This window comes from Nestor notabilis, unplaced genomic scaffold (genome assembly GCF_000696875.1).
Source record: "Nestor notabilis isolate BGI_N333 unplaced genomic scaffold, ASM69687v1 scaffold23048, whole genome shotgun sequence".
Taxonomy (NCBI): Eukaryota; Metazoa; Chordata; class Aves; order Psittaciformes; family Psittacidae; genus Nestor; species Nestor notabilis.
This window is the reverse complement of record NW_009941817.1, coordinates 19,829-35,896: the sequence shown is the minus strand read 5'-3', so window position 1 is coordinate 35,896 and position 16,068 is coordinate 19,829. Positions and strand designations below refer to the sequence as shown.

The following is a 16,068-nucleotide window of genomic DNA, read 5'->3' as shown; positions in this document are numbered from 1 at the left end:
TGGTAGGACAAGGGGTAACAGGTTCAAACTTAAACAGGGGAAGTTTAGGTTAGATATAAGGAAGAAGTTCTTTACAGTGAGGGTGGTGAGGCACTGGAATGGGTTGCCCAAGGAAGTTGTGGATGCTCCATCCCTGGCAGTGTTCAAGGCCAGACTGGACAGAGCCTTGGGCAACATGGTTTAGTGTGAGGTGTCCCTGCCCATGGCAGGGGGGTTGAATTAGATGATCTTAATGTCCTTTCCAACCCTAACTATTCTATGATTCTATTCAATGTCCTCATCTATACTAACCCAATGCTATCAAACAAGGAAGCTCTTTTCAGGGAAGTGGCGAAACTATTCCCATCATACTTTTGAACCTGTTTTAGCTTCAGAACAGTCCAGTTCCTCATACAGATTACTGCTATTCTCAGGCTGATTATGAGTACCACACAAGAATCTTAAGTTCATAAATTAGAGTATGTTACCTTGAACTTACTGAACAGATTCCAGTCTTCTAAGAGTGTTAAGCTCCTCTTGCTAAGAAGTTTTTATAAAACATCTAGACTTACCTGGACTGGGATCAATATTTGCTAGGAGCTCTAAGTGGGGTCGAAGGCGATTCAGGTTAGCAGGATCTCCAGTCCTCTGAAGAGCAATAGTTAATTCCTGAACACTCTGTGCAAATGAGGCTGGGGTCTGCAACTTAAAAAAATTATAATAATTAACTTTCTACAGGCAAAGCGATCCTTATGATTTCTGAAGGCTGCTCCACAAGCTCACAAGAGCCGTCTTCCAAACCTGGAGTAAAATGTTTTTCTCACAAGCCCATTTCAGTCAGCAATTTCTATTAAATTCCTCCCCTGGTATTAACGACACAGTTCTTTGACATTGCAGGTTAAAATACAGCTTTAAATAGACAAAATAAAGTCTGGTATTATTTCTTGCAATATAATCTCTGTGTTGTGCTGGCACCCAGAAAAAAGAAAGAGTATTAGAACCATTTAATTAGATTTCTGAAGAGCCTAATATCTCCAATCCTCAAACCAACAAGTTTGCATCCTGCTTTAAACTGAGTACAGCAGACAATAACTAGCAATATTCCATTTACTAACATCACACAACTTCAGTATTTAAAATCCTTTAATTCTACCTAAAACCTTCAGGAGATTTCTGGCAGGACACCTGAAAAGGTAGGCAAAGGCATAAATACATAGCAGACTGATTTTGAAGCTAATCCTCCTGCACAGCAGCTAAAGCAATCATTTCACAGTTTTTGCAACCATTCAACAAGATTCCATTTTCCCCACCTAATTTAGGCACTTACATGTCAGTCCCCTATCTTAAAAGCCTATTTATCCTATGTTCCCTCTAAACAAAAAGACAGCTGGGCATTTCCAAAGGCCAAGTCATTTGATTTAAGAAATGTGCTTCTACCTCTCTTTCATACTTCAGGTATAGACAGGAGTCTGAATTATTCTTTTTTTTCTCCAATTTACACACTAACTTCCTGCCTGGAAACATGAACCATAAATCTCTGTTACCACATTTGCAGTTATCAGCTGTTCAGAAAGGACATCGCTCAGCTATGTAGCTAAACCCTGTGGCTTTTCATGTCCAGAAAGAGGTAAAACAGGAAGAGGCAAAACAGAAAGAGATGGCAGGATGGCAAAAGAAATGAGACTCTTCAGGTTACAAATACATACTCTAGTTATTTCAAAATCTGATATGGCTGAAATAACAGGGCAAATTACTAATGAGTAAGACAAGTACATATGTAGCATGGATTTGCAGATTGTGCCCAAGCATATAAATCTACTACAGCTGCAAACAAGTTAGACTGGGCTGATTTTAGGTGGCTTTACCTTGTCAATGATAGATTGCATGTGGGATTTGTGAGACTGGTCTCCGTATAACAGTGAGGACCATTGATCTGGTGCAATGCGTAAACCTGCTTCCATAGCTATTTGAACTATCTGGGAATCATGTTCCCTTCTCAGAGCTTCATAAGTCCGAAATTCCTCCTTCAGCTGCATCAGGGAGGAATCCTCATCCCGTTTTGTCACCTAGTGGGGAGAAACAAGCCAAATACAACTACAACTAAGCAGGATAATCCAGAGATTATATAAAGTCCAAAGCAAGGGAAATTCAGTCAGCAACTAAGTTCTCTCTCTCAAACTAAACTGAATTATGACACCATGCAGTGAATGCTAGTGGCTACTAAAATTCCATCTTCATAAACCAAAACCTCTATGAAATGGCTACCAAACATAATTTACTGAAACCCTACCCAGCTTATTGGTTGAAATGTCACAATTCCTAAATGATTTGAGAGTAGCCACACCTTACTTCTCCAGTCAAGGTATTTTGCTTGTATTGCAGAATTTTGAGGGTACAATTAGCTGCAAAGCAGCATTTTTCTCCTTGTTTAGCAAAAAGTGCGTAACATTTAAATTGAGCAGCTAGGAATGGACCATTAAGTACTGTGAAGTATATTGAGCAGCTTAAATTCTCTGTATACAACTCTTGATATCCGAGAGCCTCTTATTTCTTTGTTTCTAACAACATCACCACTCAACCGAACTGGGGATTTTCTAGCTTTACACCTCTTCTAAAGACACAGTTACACTGACTTACATACAGGGTTTGTCATCTATTGTGTGCATATATTAAAACTTGGGCAGTCAAGCTTTACAGTTTAAAGTTGCTATTTCAGCCTACATTGCTATTATAGCTGTACAACAAAGAACTAAATGACAAAGAAAAGCTGTATCTCCAAAGAAGTCCCCATCTAGTATTTAATGAGTAATACTTCCTGTAACTACACATATTTTTAGGTATATTTAATGTTACAGGACATTGAAAATTTAGACTGAAAAACGACAGTTTCCATAGCATTATGAAATCTCCAAGCAGAATCACCTTCATACCTTGAAGCACGAGGCTCTGTAAAGAAGCTGGACAACATGCCCAATGCTAGTTTTAGAAGCCTGAGGAAATCGTGGCTCCAGCCTCTGAACCACAAAGAGAACCAAGACCTTCCGTGACAAAGCAGATCCATCTTCCAGAGCCAGGAGAACGAGCTTTAAAGCCTCCTCTTGCATTGCTGGTGGGGAAGGGGAAATGCAAAGAAAAAGAAACAAAGGATAAGAGAAGACCAAGAAAGATTTCCGCACAGTTTTTGCCCTACAAGTGGGAGCCCAGCTACAAATAAAGGAAGCCATGTCCAGTCATTTCTAGTAACCTTATTTTTTCCAGAAGGTTCTTACTTTTCAAAGAACAGCAAGCAAGAAACTGCTTTCCATTTTATCTTATCACTAGAACAAAGTTTCACAAAATACTTGCAAAAGCATTAAAAATATAAGAAAGTCTGACAGCAGCCCAACAGATACATCATTAATTCTGAAGAACAGCTATTAAAAAAAATTAAGCCACTGACTAATAAAATTACTCAGGCAATGCGACACCCATTTATCAATCCTCCTCAATTCTAAATTACTTCTAGTACAGAAGTAGTTACCTACCTGGGCCAAGGAACTGGCACCCTCTGGCTCTCACTGCAGCCCAGAGGTTGGAAGAGAGCTGCTGAGGATTTTGATGCTGAAGAATGAGCTCTGTGACTGTTCTTTCACCAAGTGATCGTGCTGCACGCATGGCTCTGATTCGCCCTTCTTCCTCCACTAGCTGGCAATGAACTAATGTCACAAGTTTCCTTTGCATGGGACGACTTAGCACGCTCTGAGTAGTACTGTTAAGACCCACACCTTCAAAGTGAAGCAGAAAAAAAAGTAGTAATTAACTACCTCATGTCTCCTCTTCTTGCACCAGCCTTCAACCATTGTACTGTAGAAGCACAAAGCTAGTTCTCCTGAAGTCCACTTTGTTAAACAGAACATTAGAGAAGGCATATCAGAAGTTCATTTTTGTCTTTCTATTTTACTCAACATTAAAAACAAACAGTTCCTGGGAATTAGCTTTCCCACAGTTTTAAGGTCTTGTCATTGACTGATTTGGTTCCCTTAGAATGTGGAGCCTCTAATGAATTCTCTCCCCATATTGGCAGTCTGTCTTGCACTCTCCCATATGGATTTCCCAGGTGTCAACTCAAGGGTAGAATCATAACACAGTCCTTCCCTATATCTGTGATCTTCACTGATCACTGCCTTCTTCAAAATTTGTCTGTTTTCACAAGATAGTTTATTGTCTGTATTTGGTGTTTCCACTGCTTTGGCCATGCATGTGAGCTCAGGTTGGTCTAGGTGATGCTTAATTACATGCAAAAACTGTGCTTCACAAACACGCTGGAAGTCATTAAATCAGGTTGAAGGAACAAATGACCCACTAGACATATGGCTGTCATACCAAGTTCATTCTATAGCACAGAGCTTGTTCGTTGGACCACTTCTACTCAGAGTGATACTGCTGTCACACTGTACTAGTTGGAAAAGCTTGAGACAGCTTTTTGTAAAAATTAATTTTTGAAAACCTGACACCTCCTATCTACTACTTGGGTTGACAGATCTTCTAAGTCCACCATATGCAGTATAAATAAAATCCATACTCCAGCACAGTTTTGCTAAATTACAATTACTCATATTGACCCAGCTCTTGTCTGGATCTTAAATAAAAAGATTATCACTCATTTCTCTTATATATCCTATATGCAGCAATTTTCTCGTTTCGGTTTAATCCTCCTCTACAAACAAACTGCATTACTACAGTTAAAGCAAAGCAGAACACAAAAAAAACCCCCAAATTTACTTATTTTTACTTATTCTACAGAGGTCAACTCAACTTACAAAGTTTGTCTCAACTTACTATAGCAAGCCAAATAACTCTGCCTAATACCTCAGCCTTTTCTCAGTATTATTTTTGACATGACACTTTTAAATTCCACTATCCTCATCCCCTTTGTTGTGAAAACAATCTTAATGTTTAGGAAATTTATTTCAATTTGTTTTCAAACTAGATTTATATCCATTTTTCAAGCAGACTAATAATTTGGCTAGTTTGTTTTGCATCTTATTTGTTTCCAGCTTTCATTTTCAAAGGAAACAATGAAGGAACTACCTCTTGCGCTGCTGAGTGGTTTGAGGTACAATGCCAGTTCTTCCACACATTTCTTGCCCTCCTCATAATGCTTGGTATCTTCAGCTCCACTACATAAAGTAATTGGCTGCTGCTCAGGAACCTGAAAAGAGATGCACATACATCTACAATGAATACGTGTAAGTGGCAGCCTTACTTACAAACACTTGTTAATATCAAGCATTTATTATTTTGTTCCCCATCTGTGTTTTTTATGTATCAGTAAGCATTGTTTCAGCTTGATTAATGATAGAATTAAAAAAACAAAAATTCCATGAAAATGAAAACAAAAGAATTTATGTTCAGTAGACTTTTTATTTAGTGGCTGACAGGAACTAGAAGCAGAAGGCCTAATCCTCAACAAAAAAATTACATAAGAAACAGTATTTCCTCTAACTACAAAACTTTGACTGAAGTAACATACACATTGAGGCATCCCCAAAGCTGGCTGGCCAAAACCAATCAAACAAAAAAATCAGAACAAATCAGATGAATCCTGGTTTGACCAAGTTATCCTACACAAGGCATATGAACACACCCTGCAAGTATTAATTTGACAACACAGGCAAGTTACATTTACATTCTTGGGTGGTTTTGGTTTTGTTCATTTTGCACTGTTTTGTTTAGTTTGGTGTTTTGTTTGTTTTGGGGGGGGGTGTGTGCGCTGGAGGGGTTTGGTGGTTTTTGGGTTGTTTTTTTTCTTGGGGGGGGGTAGAGGGGAGGAATCGGTGGCATTTATTTCTTCATCCAAGCATTCCTCAGAAATCAGGAATTTTTCAAAGGACATTGGATGACCCTTGCCCCCCAGTCCTTTCTTTTTTTTTTCTTCCCACTAAATTCTTAAAGCTTCAAACAAACTTATTGGGTACAGTATAGCACCGTACTGATGTTTCTCAACATCATTATTCAGCAATCAACTCAATATACGAGAATAGAGAACTGAATGCTCTTAGAAGACTAAACACTGACACCTTTTTTTTTTTTTTTTTTGCTATTGAAGTGTAAACAAATCTCAGACTTCAACTTCTATTTCCAAGTCAATCACTACCCCACTTGTGATGACAGCATGCTAATCCCACATAGCTGCTTATAGGGACCAACCTAGGCCCCTCAATCTAAAAGCACAAGCCTTTAATGCTTGAGTTAAAGACAGCTACAAAACCACTAACTTGCACGTGCAACCCAGCCATGTGTAGAGTAGCATTATGATGGCAGTAGCAAATACAAGCAGTGAATATATATAAAATATATACATACACACACATACATATATGGTTGCCACCATCAATGTGGACAGGAGCTTTCCTATCAATATTAATAGAAAGTAATCCATTTCAACCATGTGATCACACTGCTACACATTTAGACAACTGTGCATGCTAAGTTGCTCATCTGACACACACTGCAAAATAAAAAGTTACTAGCTGCATAACTGTTCCTTTTACAGCAGGTGACACACAAAAAAAAAACCCAAACAAACAAAAAAAACCAAACACCCAAAAACCAAAATCTGAAACACAAAACCAGTCTCCAAGTATAAGATAATCAGCTACAATTAAGAGAGTTGATACCACCCCGAAACTAACATAATCAAGACAGTCTGGATCAGACATCCCCTTTTACTCCTATTAAAGGGAAAACCAAAACCAAGCTTAATCATACCAAGGCAGCAAGGTTAGCCTGGAAGCTTTTCCTGACTGCAGTAAACTTGTGAAGTTCTGGGGGTTTCTTAGTTTTATTTTAATTTGGGGTAGGGGATGTCGGTTTTTTGAGTTTGATTTTGCTTTGTTTTGTCTGTCTGTAAGCAAGAAAGGCTTCAGAAAAACTAGATTCTGCAACTGTATCTTACAGTGGTCATCCATATCTGTTAGAACTGGACTGGTTTCTTGGGGTTTGGGAAACAAAAATTAACCCCTTCAATATTTGCTTTCATGTTAAAAGAACAGTCTGTCTCCTTTTCAAAGCCACTGCCATTTTAGCAGTCTGCTTCCGTCTAGCAAGTTATACAAGCAGAACTGGCTTATTGATCAAACAACATGCATCTCGTGCATTTGTGCTGAGACAGACACTACACGGTCTCTGCTCTATTCACTGCTGTAATTTATTTTGTGCAGATTTCTATTTACTCCTGCAAGCATTCAATCTGGCACCAGTAACAACCCAAAATACAACTACAAACTTGCAACACGCAGCAGACAAAAGAGGGCTTGGAACAGACATGAGACAGGAAGCTGTGTTCAAACCCTGGATTTTGATCTTGAATTAAGGCAGATTTAGAACACATTCACAGCAGCAGTTTGGAATGCCATACACAGCACAACTCCACCAGCAAGACACAAGGACTGTCCAGGCAACTAACAGAATACTTCCCCCTCCCCCAAGTAAAAGCTGGCAGAGGAAATACTCCAAGAGTTAAGCTATTCAACACTGTATCTGCATATCACTCCCATTTCTTCTCTTTGCAAGAGAAACTTCAGTGTGAAAATCTGAAAGATTTACACATCTGCACTGTTTGCAAAATGAGCCCAAGAGAGATTAGAGTTTAACTTTATCTTAAGCTGGAGCAAGTGTAATACTCAACAATAAACCAAGATGCTTATTTTGTGGTTTCAGGAGTCTTCAGGAGAAGAGAATGTATTTTGCCCTACACACACTTTATCTTCATACATGTGAAGCAATCTCACAGCAAAACTTACAAATAATTTGCCCTTTTGCTGGTTTTATTATATGCGCTTCCAAGACTTTTTAAAATATTTTAAGGTTAGACTGATTAAAAAGCCAACATCTACCAACAGAAAAATGGTAAAGACATGATTCATAAAAGTCACAAGACACCTGTATTTTAATTTTGGCTCTGTCACTGAATTGTTGAGGGACAATCGAGAAATAACTCAACTCCAAAAAATATTCACTTCCCCTTCCTTCATGAAATATCCTTGTGACCCTATGGTCACTTCTGTTTACACCATCACTCCACAGCCTCAAAATAGATGCCCTGCAGAGTGAGTTCATTATTTTCCTCCTCATTCAATATTCCATTCTCTCAGACACCACACCCTTATCACAGTTTTCACTGCAACTATATTTATATAACATAATACCTCCCAAGGGGGACTAGAACAAGACAAGAAAAATCATCTCGGATGTTCAATTACTTCAAATCTGTGATGGCTTTGCATGCATCTGCCTTGGCACGATTACAACTGTCCTGGCAGTGGAATGCTGCCCATCAGCATGACTGACTACTCGTGGTTGCGGGAAGAGGCAGGTTATGACGGCATGAGGAAGGGGACCGGAAAAGAATGCTGAAGCGTCAACTCATACCAGTGATTTTGCGATTTTGAATTGGTGATTTAGGCATAATTTGATGTAGGATGCCAGATTGTGTTATCACTAATTATCATTAGACATCTAATTGTACAGAATAAGAACACGTTAAAACAGACCAAACCCGCTTTTATCTGGCTTGAAAACTGTTCCCCCGATGTTTCACACACCTCCCCGCCCTGCCCAAGATGATTTGCTTCCTGGCAAAAAAACCCAAAATACAAACAAACAAAAAACAAAACAAAACAAAACAAAAAACAACAACAAAAAAAAAAACCAACCCCAAAAAAGAAACCAACCAAAACAAACCCAACCAATCCAAACCCAAACCAACAAAAAACACCACAAAAAAACCTACAAACTAACCCCAAAGCCTACTGTCTTCAGTTCCTCAGAAGTTTGCACCCAAGGGCAACTTATTCACATCTAATTCCTCTTCTGTGGCAATTAATTTCACCAAAAGTTACAATAAAAAAAAATTAGCAAACATTTTTGCCACTTAATGTCACCTGTTTGGAACGTGCACACTGCTGTTTCATGTGTTAAAAAAACAAGAGGGAAGAGCTTGGATGACAGATCCATGATTATGTACCATCAAAACACCAGCCTGCTGAATGTTTAAAAGAGTTGCATAAAGTGAGTAATACGTGGATACTTGGGTAGGTAAAACTGAAAGCCTAATTCCAATGCAAACTGGCTTAAAGAGATTTCTTTACCCAAAAAGTTTAAAAAGCAAGGTATCCCATGAATGCCTTTCTGCTTTACATTCAAGGTCACTACCCAGAGAAGCTGTGAATGCTCCATCCCTGGCAGTGTTCAAGGCCAGGCTGGTCAGGGCCTTGAACAACCTGGTCTAGTGGAAGGTGTCCCTGCCGATGACAGGGGGGTTGGAACTAGATGCTATGTGCCTCCCTTCCCTCACAATACACTCAACTCCTGTTCAGGTGCTGTTATTTCCACCTCTCCCAGGAATAATACTACTCATTAATCTTATGATCCCTCCTCCTCTCTGCCATCATCTTACGTGACTGAACTTATCTATATGTGGGCCGAATTGTCCAACCACTGCCTTCCAGAATACACCCTGCAACCACCATTGCTGTGTACCATACTACAGTGGGAGAGTTGGAATTTGAGTCTTTTGCAACAGTTAATTCTCACATCAAGGGGCAACAAGTTTTGTTTTTGGAAAGGGGTGGGGAGAGGGTAAACTGAGAAACAACCTGTAGTTCAAGTAAGAAACCAACTCTTTTCACCATTAAACTGACAAAACCTATACAGAGAAAGAATACTATTGTCAGAGAAATAGGTTACTGCTTTCCCTGGTGACTATATGACAAATTTAGTGTATTTTCCCCAGAAATACTGTCCTGCTTATTTTACACACTGTGCCTGTGTGAAAGCCAACCAACATGACTTGCCCTGGAATCCCATCATTCCTGCCAGTCACAGCAGAATAGATTTGTTACTTCAAATTGCCTGGTCTCCTCCTCTGCCACCAGCAAAAAAGCACTTAGCACTTATAAATGTGTGAACTTCGAAGAAGTCTCCCCAAAGGAAAAGAACAAACTGTTCTTCCCCTCCCACATAAAAGCTTCGTGTTGTACTGTATTTCCTTCTAATATGAAACCTGGTTTTTGGAATATATCATTTTAAAATAAAGTATTACACCTCTCCATGGACTCAGGTTAAAACATACAAGGTTTTGTTGGAGATCAGGGGACATTGATAACACATACACCTTCCTGAAACTAAACCAAGTGGAACAAGAAAGTGGGCTTTTTTTCTCTGAAGTTGATACTACTCATGCTTTGTAATCTGGTTTGCTACTTGCAGATCATTTTTGTTGATACATATGAAGAGAGCCCACCTTCTTAATAGGAAGCTCAAAATTACAGTAGTTTCTCTAAAATTGTGGGGTTTTTTTTTGTTTTAACTTAGCGAAGTTGTTTTCTATAAAAGGATTAACCCCCCCCCCCCCCAAAAAAAAAAAACCCAAAAAAAACCCAACAAAACCCAACCTTAAGGAAATTAGAGGAAAACAGTAACTGTCTCACTTCACAGCAAAGCAGTGTATTTATTTTCTAGTATTCCATAGTCTGGTAACAGGTGCCAGGAAGAGAAAGGGAGGAAAAAGGAAGGCAAGTTATACTGGACACTGATTTCATTCACATGCTGATTTAAATTAGGAGCTGGGGGACAGGTGGTGAAAATTTCTCTTAAGGGGAAAGTCTGTCAGTAATAAAAACTCAGCTAAAGTTCACTCATTATTCTTTATGTAACAAAACGCAGTGAGCAGCATGTACGCAGAAATGAGTGGCAAATGAGGGAGAAGGGAATACTGTCTCTTGGTGGCATCTGCAGCTTTGAAGTCACCATGAAACAAGGTCCTACGAATCATGATCACAAAAAAAAAAAAATTTAAAAAGTAGCACAAAAATGATGTCATCAATTCAAAGTCAGAACACGGAACGCTCAAGATAAATACCCTACTGCCAAAAAGCCACTCTTCCTTCTTCATATCTCATGTACAAATGGAAGAGGAAACTGGCTGGCTAACTAGCACAGCCACAACAAAATTCTCAATTACCTGTAGCAGACACAGTGTGGTTTCCCATCTCATTCCAGAAGATCTTGTTTTTATGGAAATTTTAATTCAGGCAAAGATCAAGTTAAAGATATCACACAGCTTCTCAACACACTTAAAAAAATGCACACAAAACCAAACAAATGCAAAAAGAAAAACATGTTTATCGTAAATGTGGACATCTGGATATAGCTGGAACTATTCTAGAAACTCCAGAGAGGAAGGAAGATGATATAAGGGAGAAAGAAAGTGACAATATTTATTTATACCATCACCCACACATTTCACACTGCTTGGAAGTTCTTCAAAGATGGTGGCATACATATGACATGCATATCACAGAAATGGAAGTACAGTTTCATTGCCTTCTCCTGCAGAGCAGGATGAGTCACCTGGCACAGCCAGAAATACAACTCAATTTTAACACTTTAAAAAACAGCTTTTGTGTCACAAAAGAGCAACAACCAATTAGGCATATCACTTTATAAACTAAATAAGAGAAAGAAGTGGCAAAAGAACATCTGGATCTCTGGGTCCCAGTACCTGCATCATAACAATCCTTTCTTTAATGTTCCTCCACAACATAGCTCCTCCCTTTTCCATTAACTATGGATCTCATTGAATTTTTTGCTACCTCCAACTGTGCTGAGTCCAGACACAGAAGCAGAACAGAATAAACCAATAATCCCTCCATAACTACATCCCATCTACATTCTTGTTCCTCACCTGTAAGTTAGACATGATTGTCCCTCCTCTCCCCAAGTCCACAATCCTGACTGGCCTTGGGAGGCAGGGGTCACAGGAAACTACCAGTGATCACCATGATAACCTTACGCCAATTTAAGTCTGTGCTGTAACTGAACAGGGTGATGGTGCTTTCCACACATCCCTGGCCCTTTCCTCAGGCTGCCATCAGTACCAATGCTATTGACGTACTCACTCCCATCAGATCACTAGTTAGGCTGATCTCACAAGTACCTGTTCCGGCAGAAAGGGGTACTCTGTCTCAGGCAGACTTCCCCCATTCACCTATAAGGATTTAGAGTAGCATGTCAGATCAGGCAGCTGCACTTCCAGAGCAGAGTTTCATATTAAATATAAAGCAGTATAAAGGCTGCTACCAGAGAGGTCTATCCCACTTCCCTTACATCCTGGTTTTGGCTGGGATAGAGTTAATTTTCTGCCTAGTAGCTAGCGCAGTGCTGTGTTTTGACTTCAGTGTAAGGATAATGATGATAACATACCGATGTTTTAGTTGCGATCAAAAGCTTCAGTCTTTCATGCTGTGCCAGTGAGGAGGGACACATGAAGCTGGGAGGGAGCAGAGACAGGACACCTGACCCAAATTAGCCAAAGGGGTATTCCATACTGCAGCACGTCATGCCCAGTAAATGAACTGGGGGGTTACCCAGAAGGGGCTGATTGCTGCTTGGGAACTGGCTGGTATTGGTCAGTGGGTGATGAGCAATTCTACTGTGCATCACTTGTCTTTTTTGAGGTTTTATTCCTCTATTTCCTATTATTATATTTTACTTTATTTCAATTATTAAAGTGTTCCTATCTCAATCCATAAAATTCTACCTTTTTTCCAATTCTCCTGCCCATTTGCAGTGAGCGAGCAGCTGTGTGGTATTTACTGCTGGCTGGGGTTATACCACACCACCTCACTCTCCTCTCCTGCTTTTGGAACAACTGGTCACAAGTTGGTAGGGTCAGTGTCATAAAGCAAGTAACCTACCACAGAAGAATGGCTTTCCACCAGATACACTCACTGACCCAGTTCATCCTTTTGTCAGAGCAAGCCTAGATGCATGTTACGGAAGAAGTGAATGCAACCAACCCATTCTGGTGACAGCCCACAGTTATACTAAATTTAACACAAAAATCACAGTCAGCAACCACTAGAATCAAGATCTGAACTGTTGTTCGAGGCATCTCTACTACAACATGTCAAAGGTCTAAAACATGTATTCGTCAAAGTTCACAAAAAGGTAGATGTCTACCCTACATGCTATTAACACAAAGTCATATTCTTTATTCAAGACCTCCTAAAAGAAAGAAGGAAAACAATCACAGGAAAATCTTAATAAAGAAAAAAAAAAAAAGGGAAGAAAAAAATTAAAAAAGCATTGATACCTGAGCACCCACTAGTTGCAGCAAGGCTGAGTTGACAGGAAGGAGTTCAATGTCTGTATTGATAGTGGTCTGGTCAAAAGGGCATGCCTTACGATGGAGCTTATTGAGGCACATCTTGCAGACAGTGTGGCCACAGCCCAAGCTGATGGGCTTCCGGATTGTTTCGTCAAAAGTCTGTGTGCAAATTGGGCAGGAGAGAAAATCCGTCCATTGTGGAGCTTGTACAGGCATTGTTTCAGGAGTTAATTGACAAGACAAAAATCTAAAGCACAGATTCCACTGGAATCAAAATGTTTGGAAAAAAAGTCTGTTTGTTTTTAAATATCTTCTGTAAGTACAGACAGTCAGCACATAGTGTGAAACATAACCTAAAAGAAAACAAAAACAGAAAGTCAGCATTCTCTACTGGAACAGGCATGTGAAAACCTCTGTGTTAGGTAAATACCACTTTCAGAACTGTAACTAAACTTGGAGTGCAGTTCTGACATTACATAGAGGACTGAGTCATGACTTGCTTTAATTCCAGCTGGACTCTGGCATGTAAAAGCCACTTAAAACCATTTCTGTTGTTATGCAGCTAAAAATATAATAAATAAAATCAAGATAATTATCTTTCTCACTGAAGTTAAAAATAAAAACCTAACTAGTCTTATGTTCCTTTTTTTCTTTACAAAAGAGCCAATTAGCACCAACCACATTTAAATAAAAAAAGGACAACTTTTTAAAGGGCCGTTGTGCTTACTCCACAAAACAATTTTTTTTACCAGTATTAATCTTAAGCTTTAAATAATTTTGCATAAACAAGGCTTCATCCAAAACCTCTGTCACAAACAGGTCTTCTTCCAAGTTCACTGGACTGCGGATTAACACACAATGACTCCACAGAAACATCTGAGCTGCCATAGCCTCGAGAAAAAAAAATAGATGAATGGCTAAGGGTAGAGTCAGACACTGTCTTCACGCAATACAGCTCTTGCACATTGCTAAGTAATACACACACACACTGCTACTACAGCACATTCACACAAGCTGATCTGTACAGAGCTGCATGGTACCACGCAAACTTACCCAGTCACATCTCAGCCTGGGAATATCTGTGCATTACATAGTTAAGCACTTAGAACTTGCCCTCAGCCTGCCCACCAAGCAGCTCCATCCTTCAAAAGCAGGAAGAAAATTTCAAGAAGTCATTTTGGACTGGAAGAGTGACAACTGTTTCTCAAGGACCCTTTTCTAACCCCAATTTGTATCATTCATTGCCTACCTAGAGATTATATTGACAGAGAAAGTAACATCTTTAATGCATTGAGAAATTACAGTGAAACACCTCAACAGAGGGGAACCTGAGAGGTCTTTGTTACTTGGCACTTTTGAATCAAAATGCTATGAGGATCGAACGTTACTAATTATAAGGGAATGGAAAGTAAGACATCCTTCTGGAACCAAATAAAATTAAGAGTAGACAGATGAAGTGATATGAAAAGAATCATCAAAAGGAAAAATGGCAATAGAAGTAGTATTTCTGATGTCTGCCTTACTTTCTATCACCAGTGAAGTTAGCAAAAACACAGAACAGGTCAGATTTGCTACCGAACAGATTTTTCCAAATCAAGCAGCAAAACAACAACAAAAGAACACCCCAACCACCCAGATATGTTTCTCTCTCCCACACACCACTGGCTCGGGTTTCATACAAAGGAGTATGCACTTGCTTGCTAATATCTCTTCAGATATAGCAGCATATAGCATATATAGTTCTTTTATAAGCAAAGCCGCAACCTTTTATCAAATCTTAGCTTAAAAAAAACACCTAAAAAATTAAGATATCAATTCTAAGTACAGACAAAGAGAGAAATTTCAGGTTAGAACTTGTGTAATTCAGAATCAAAGTATTTTAAAACAGCAACAAAAAAATCTAATGCTAAAACAGAGACTCTGAAAAGCCTCAAAATTTTGCTCCAGAATTTAGTGCAATGTTGTTCACAAGTAACATCATTTTGCCAAGGCAAACAATGAAGAGTTACTACTTAAGCTTTTAGCCACGTTTCATCAACAAAACATTAAAGCTTAGTTCTAAAGCTAATGAAAAAAAAAAATTAGTTCTATCTTCAAAAGCAATGTACAAGACCACACACCTACTGTTTACTAGCCAACAAGGAATTGATAAGAAATCAATACCACCCAAACAGGGTGGTACTGAAGAAGAGGCACTGCACACAGTTAACTAACACCACTGTTGCATAACTGGAAGATCTGCCAAGGTTGTTCAGGGTTGCCCCCTCCCCCTGTATTACCTCTGCAATAGCAAATCAGTATTTTTCTTTCATCTTGTCAGCAGACAGCCAAATAATTCCCATTACTACTGTATCATCATAACCCAAATGAAAACATTTATAATTGTAAGTTACTTAACTAAGCTAATTACCTACAATACCCAGCAAATTTATTTCCAAGCCTTCCCACCTCTCCCTGCTTCCTTTATATATTTTTAAGTAAACCTTGGTATCAAGTACTTTAGCTAGAATCATTCTTTGTAAACCAAATCTGTAATAGAAATAACCTTGAAATGCCACAAACTGCAAAGAGCAGCACACATCTTGATAAATCTGGTGTATGTATTGCTGTGCTACGAAATACCATTTGAGATTCAAAATTTAAGAGCTGGATTTCTACCACACCAGCATTAAAATGTCTACCAACAATTTCCCAGACTCATCTGCAATTCAGGAACAATTTGAAACATTGATTATTAACCAAGTGTTAAGGAAAAGAGCAGTTTCTTACTAACCGAGGAAATTTAAAACCAGAAGCTAACATGGAGCTATGTTGTCAACACTAAAACACTGATGTGGGCACACAGACTCCCCATCTCAAGCTCTGGAAAAAAAGGAGCTGAACATAACTTTAACATGAGTTAACTAATTTAAAAAAACGTATCACCACAAAGACAT

The 16,068-nt window shown here is 39.0% G+C and overlaps 1 protein-coding gene across 1 annotated transcript in view; it reads right to left on the bottom strand.

Annotated features, from left to right (window-relative positions):
• LOC104410825 (roquin-1) overlaps nt 1-13,348 on the bottom strand; it is an 18,405-nt gene extending 5,057 nt beyond the window's left edge. The window contains exons 1-6 of the mRNA XM_010021089.1: nt 13,118-13,348; nt 5,050-5,170; nt 3,504-3,743; nt 2,910-3,085; nt 1,845-2,045; nt 552-684 (exon numbers count right to left, since the gene is read on the bottom strand). Coding sequence (XP_010019391.1) covers nt 552-684; nt 1,845-2,045; nt 2,910-3,085; nt 3,504-3,743; nt 5,050-5,170; nt 13,118-13,348 — 1,102 coding nt within the window. The remainder of the gene's footprint in view (nt 1-551; nt 685-1,844; nt 2,046-2,909; nt 3,086-3,503; nt 3,744-5,049; nt 5,171-13,117) is intronic.
• Between the last annotated feature and the right edge of the window lie 2,720 nt (nt 13,349-16,068).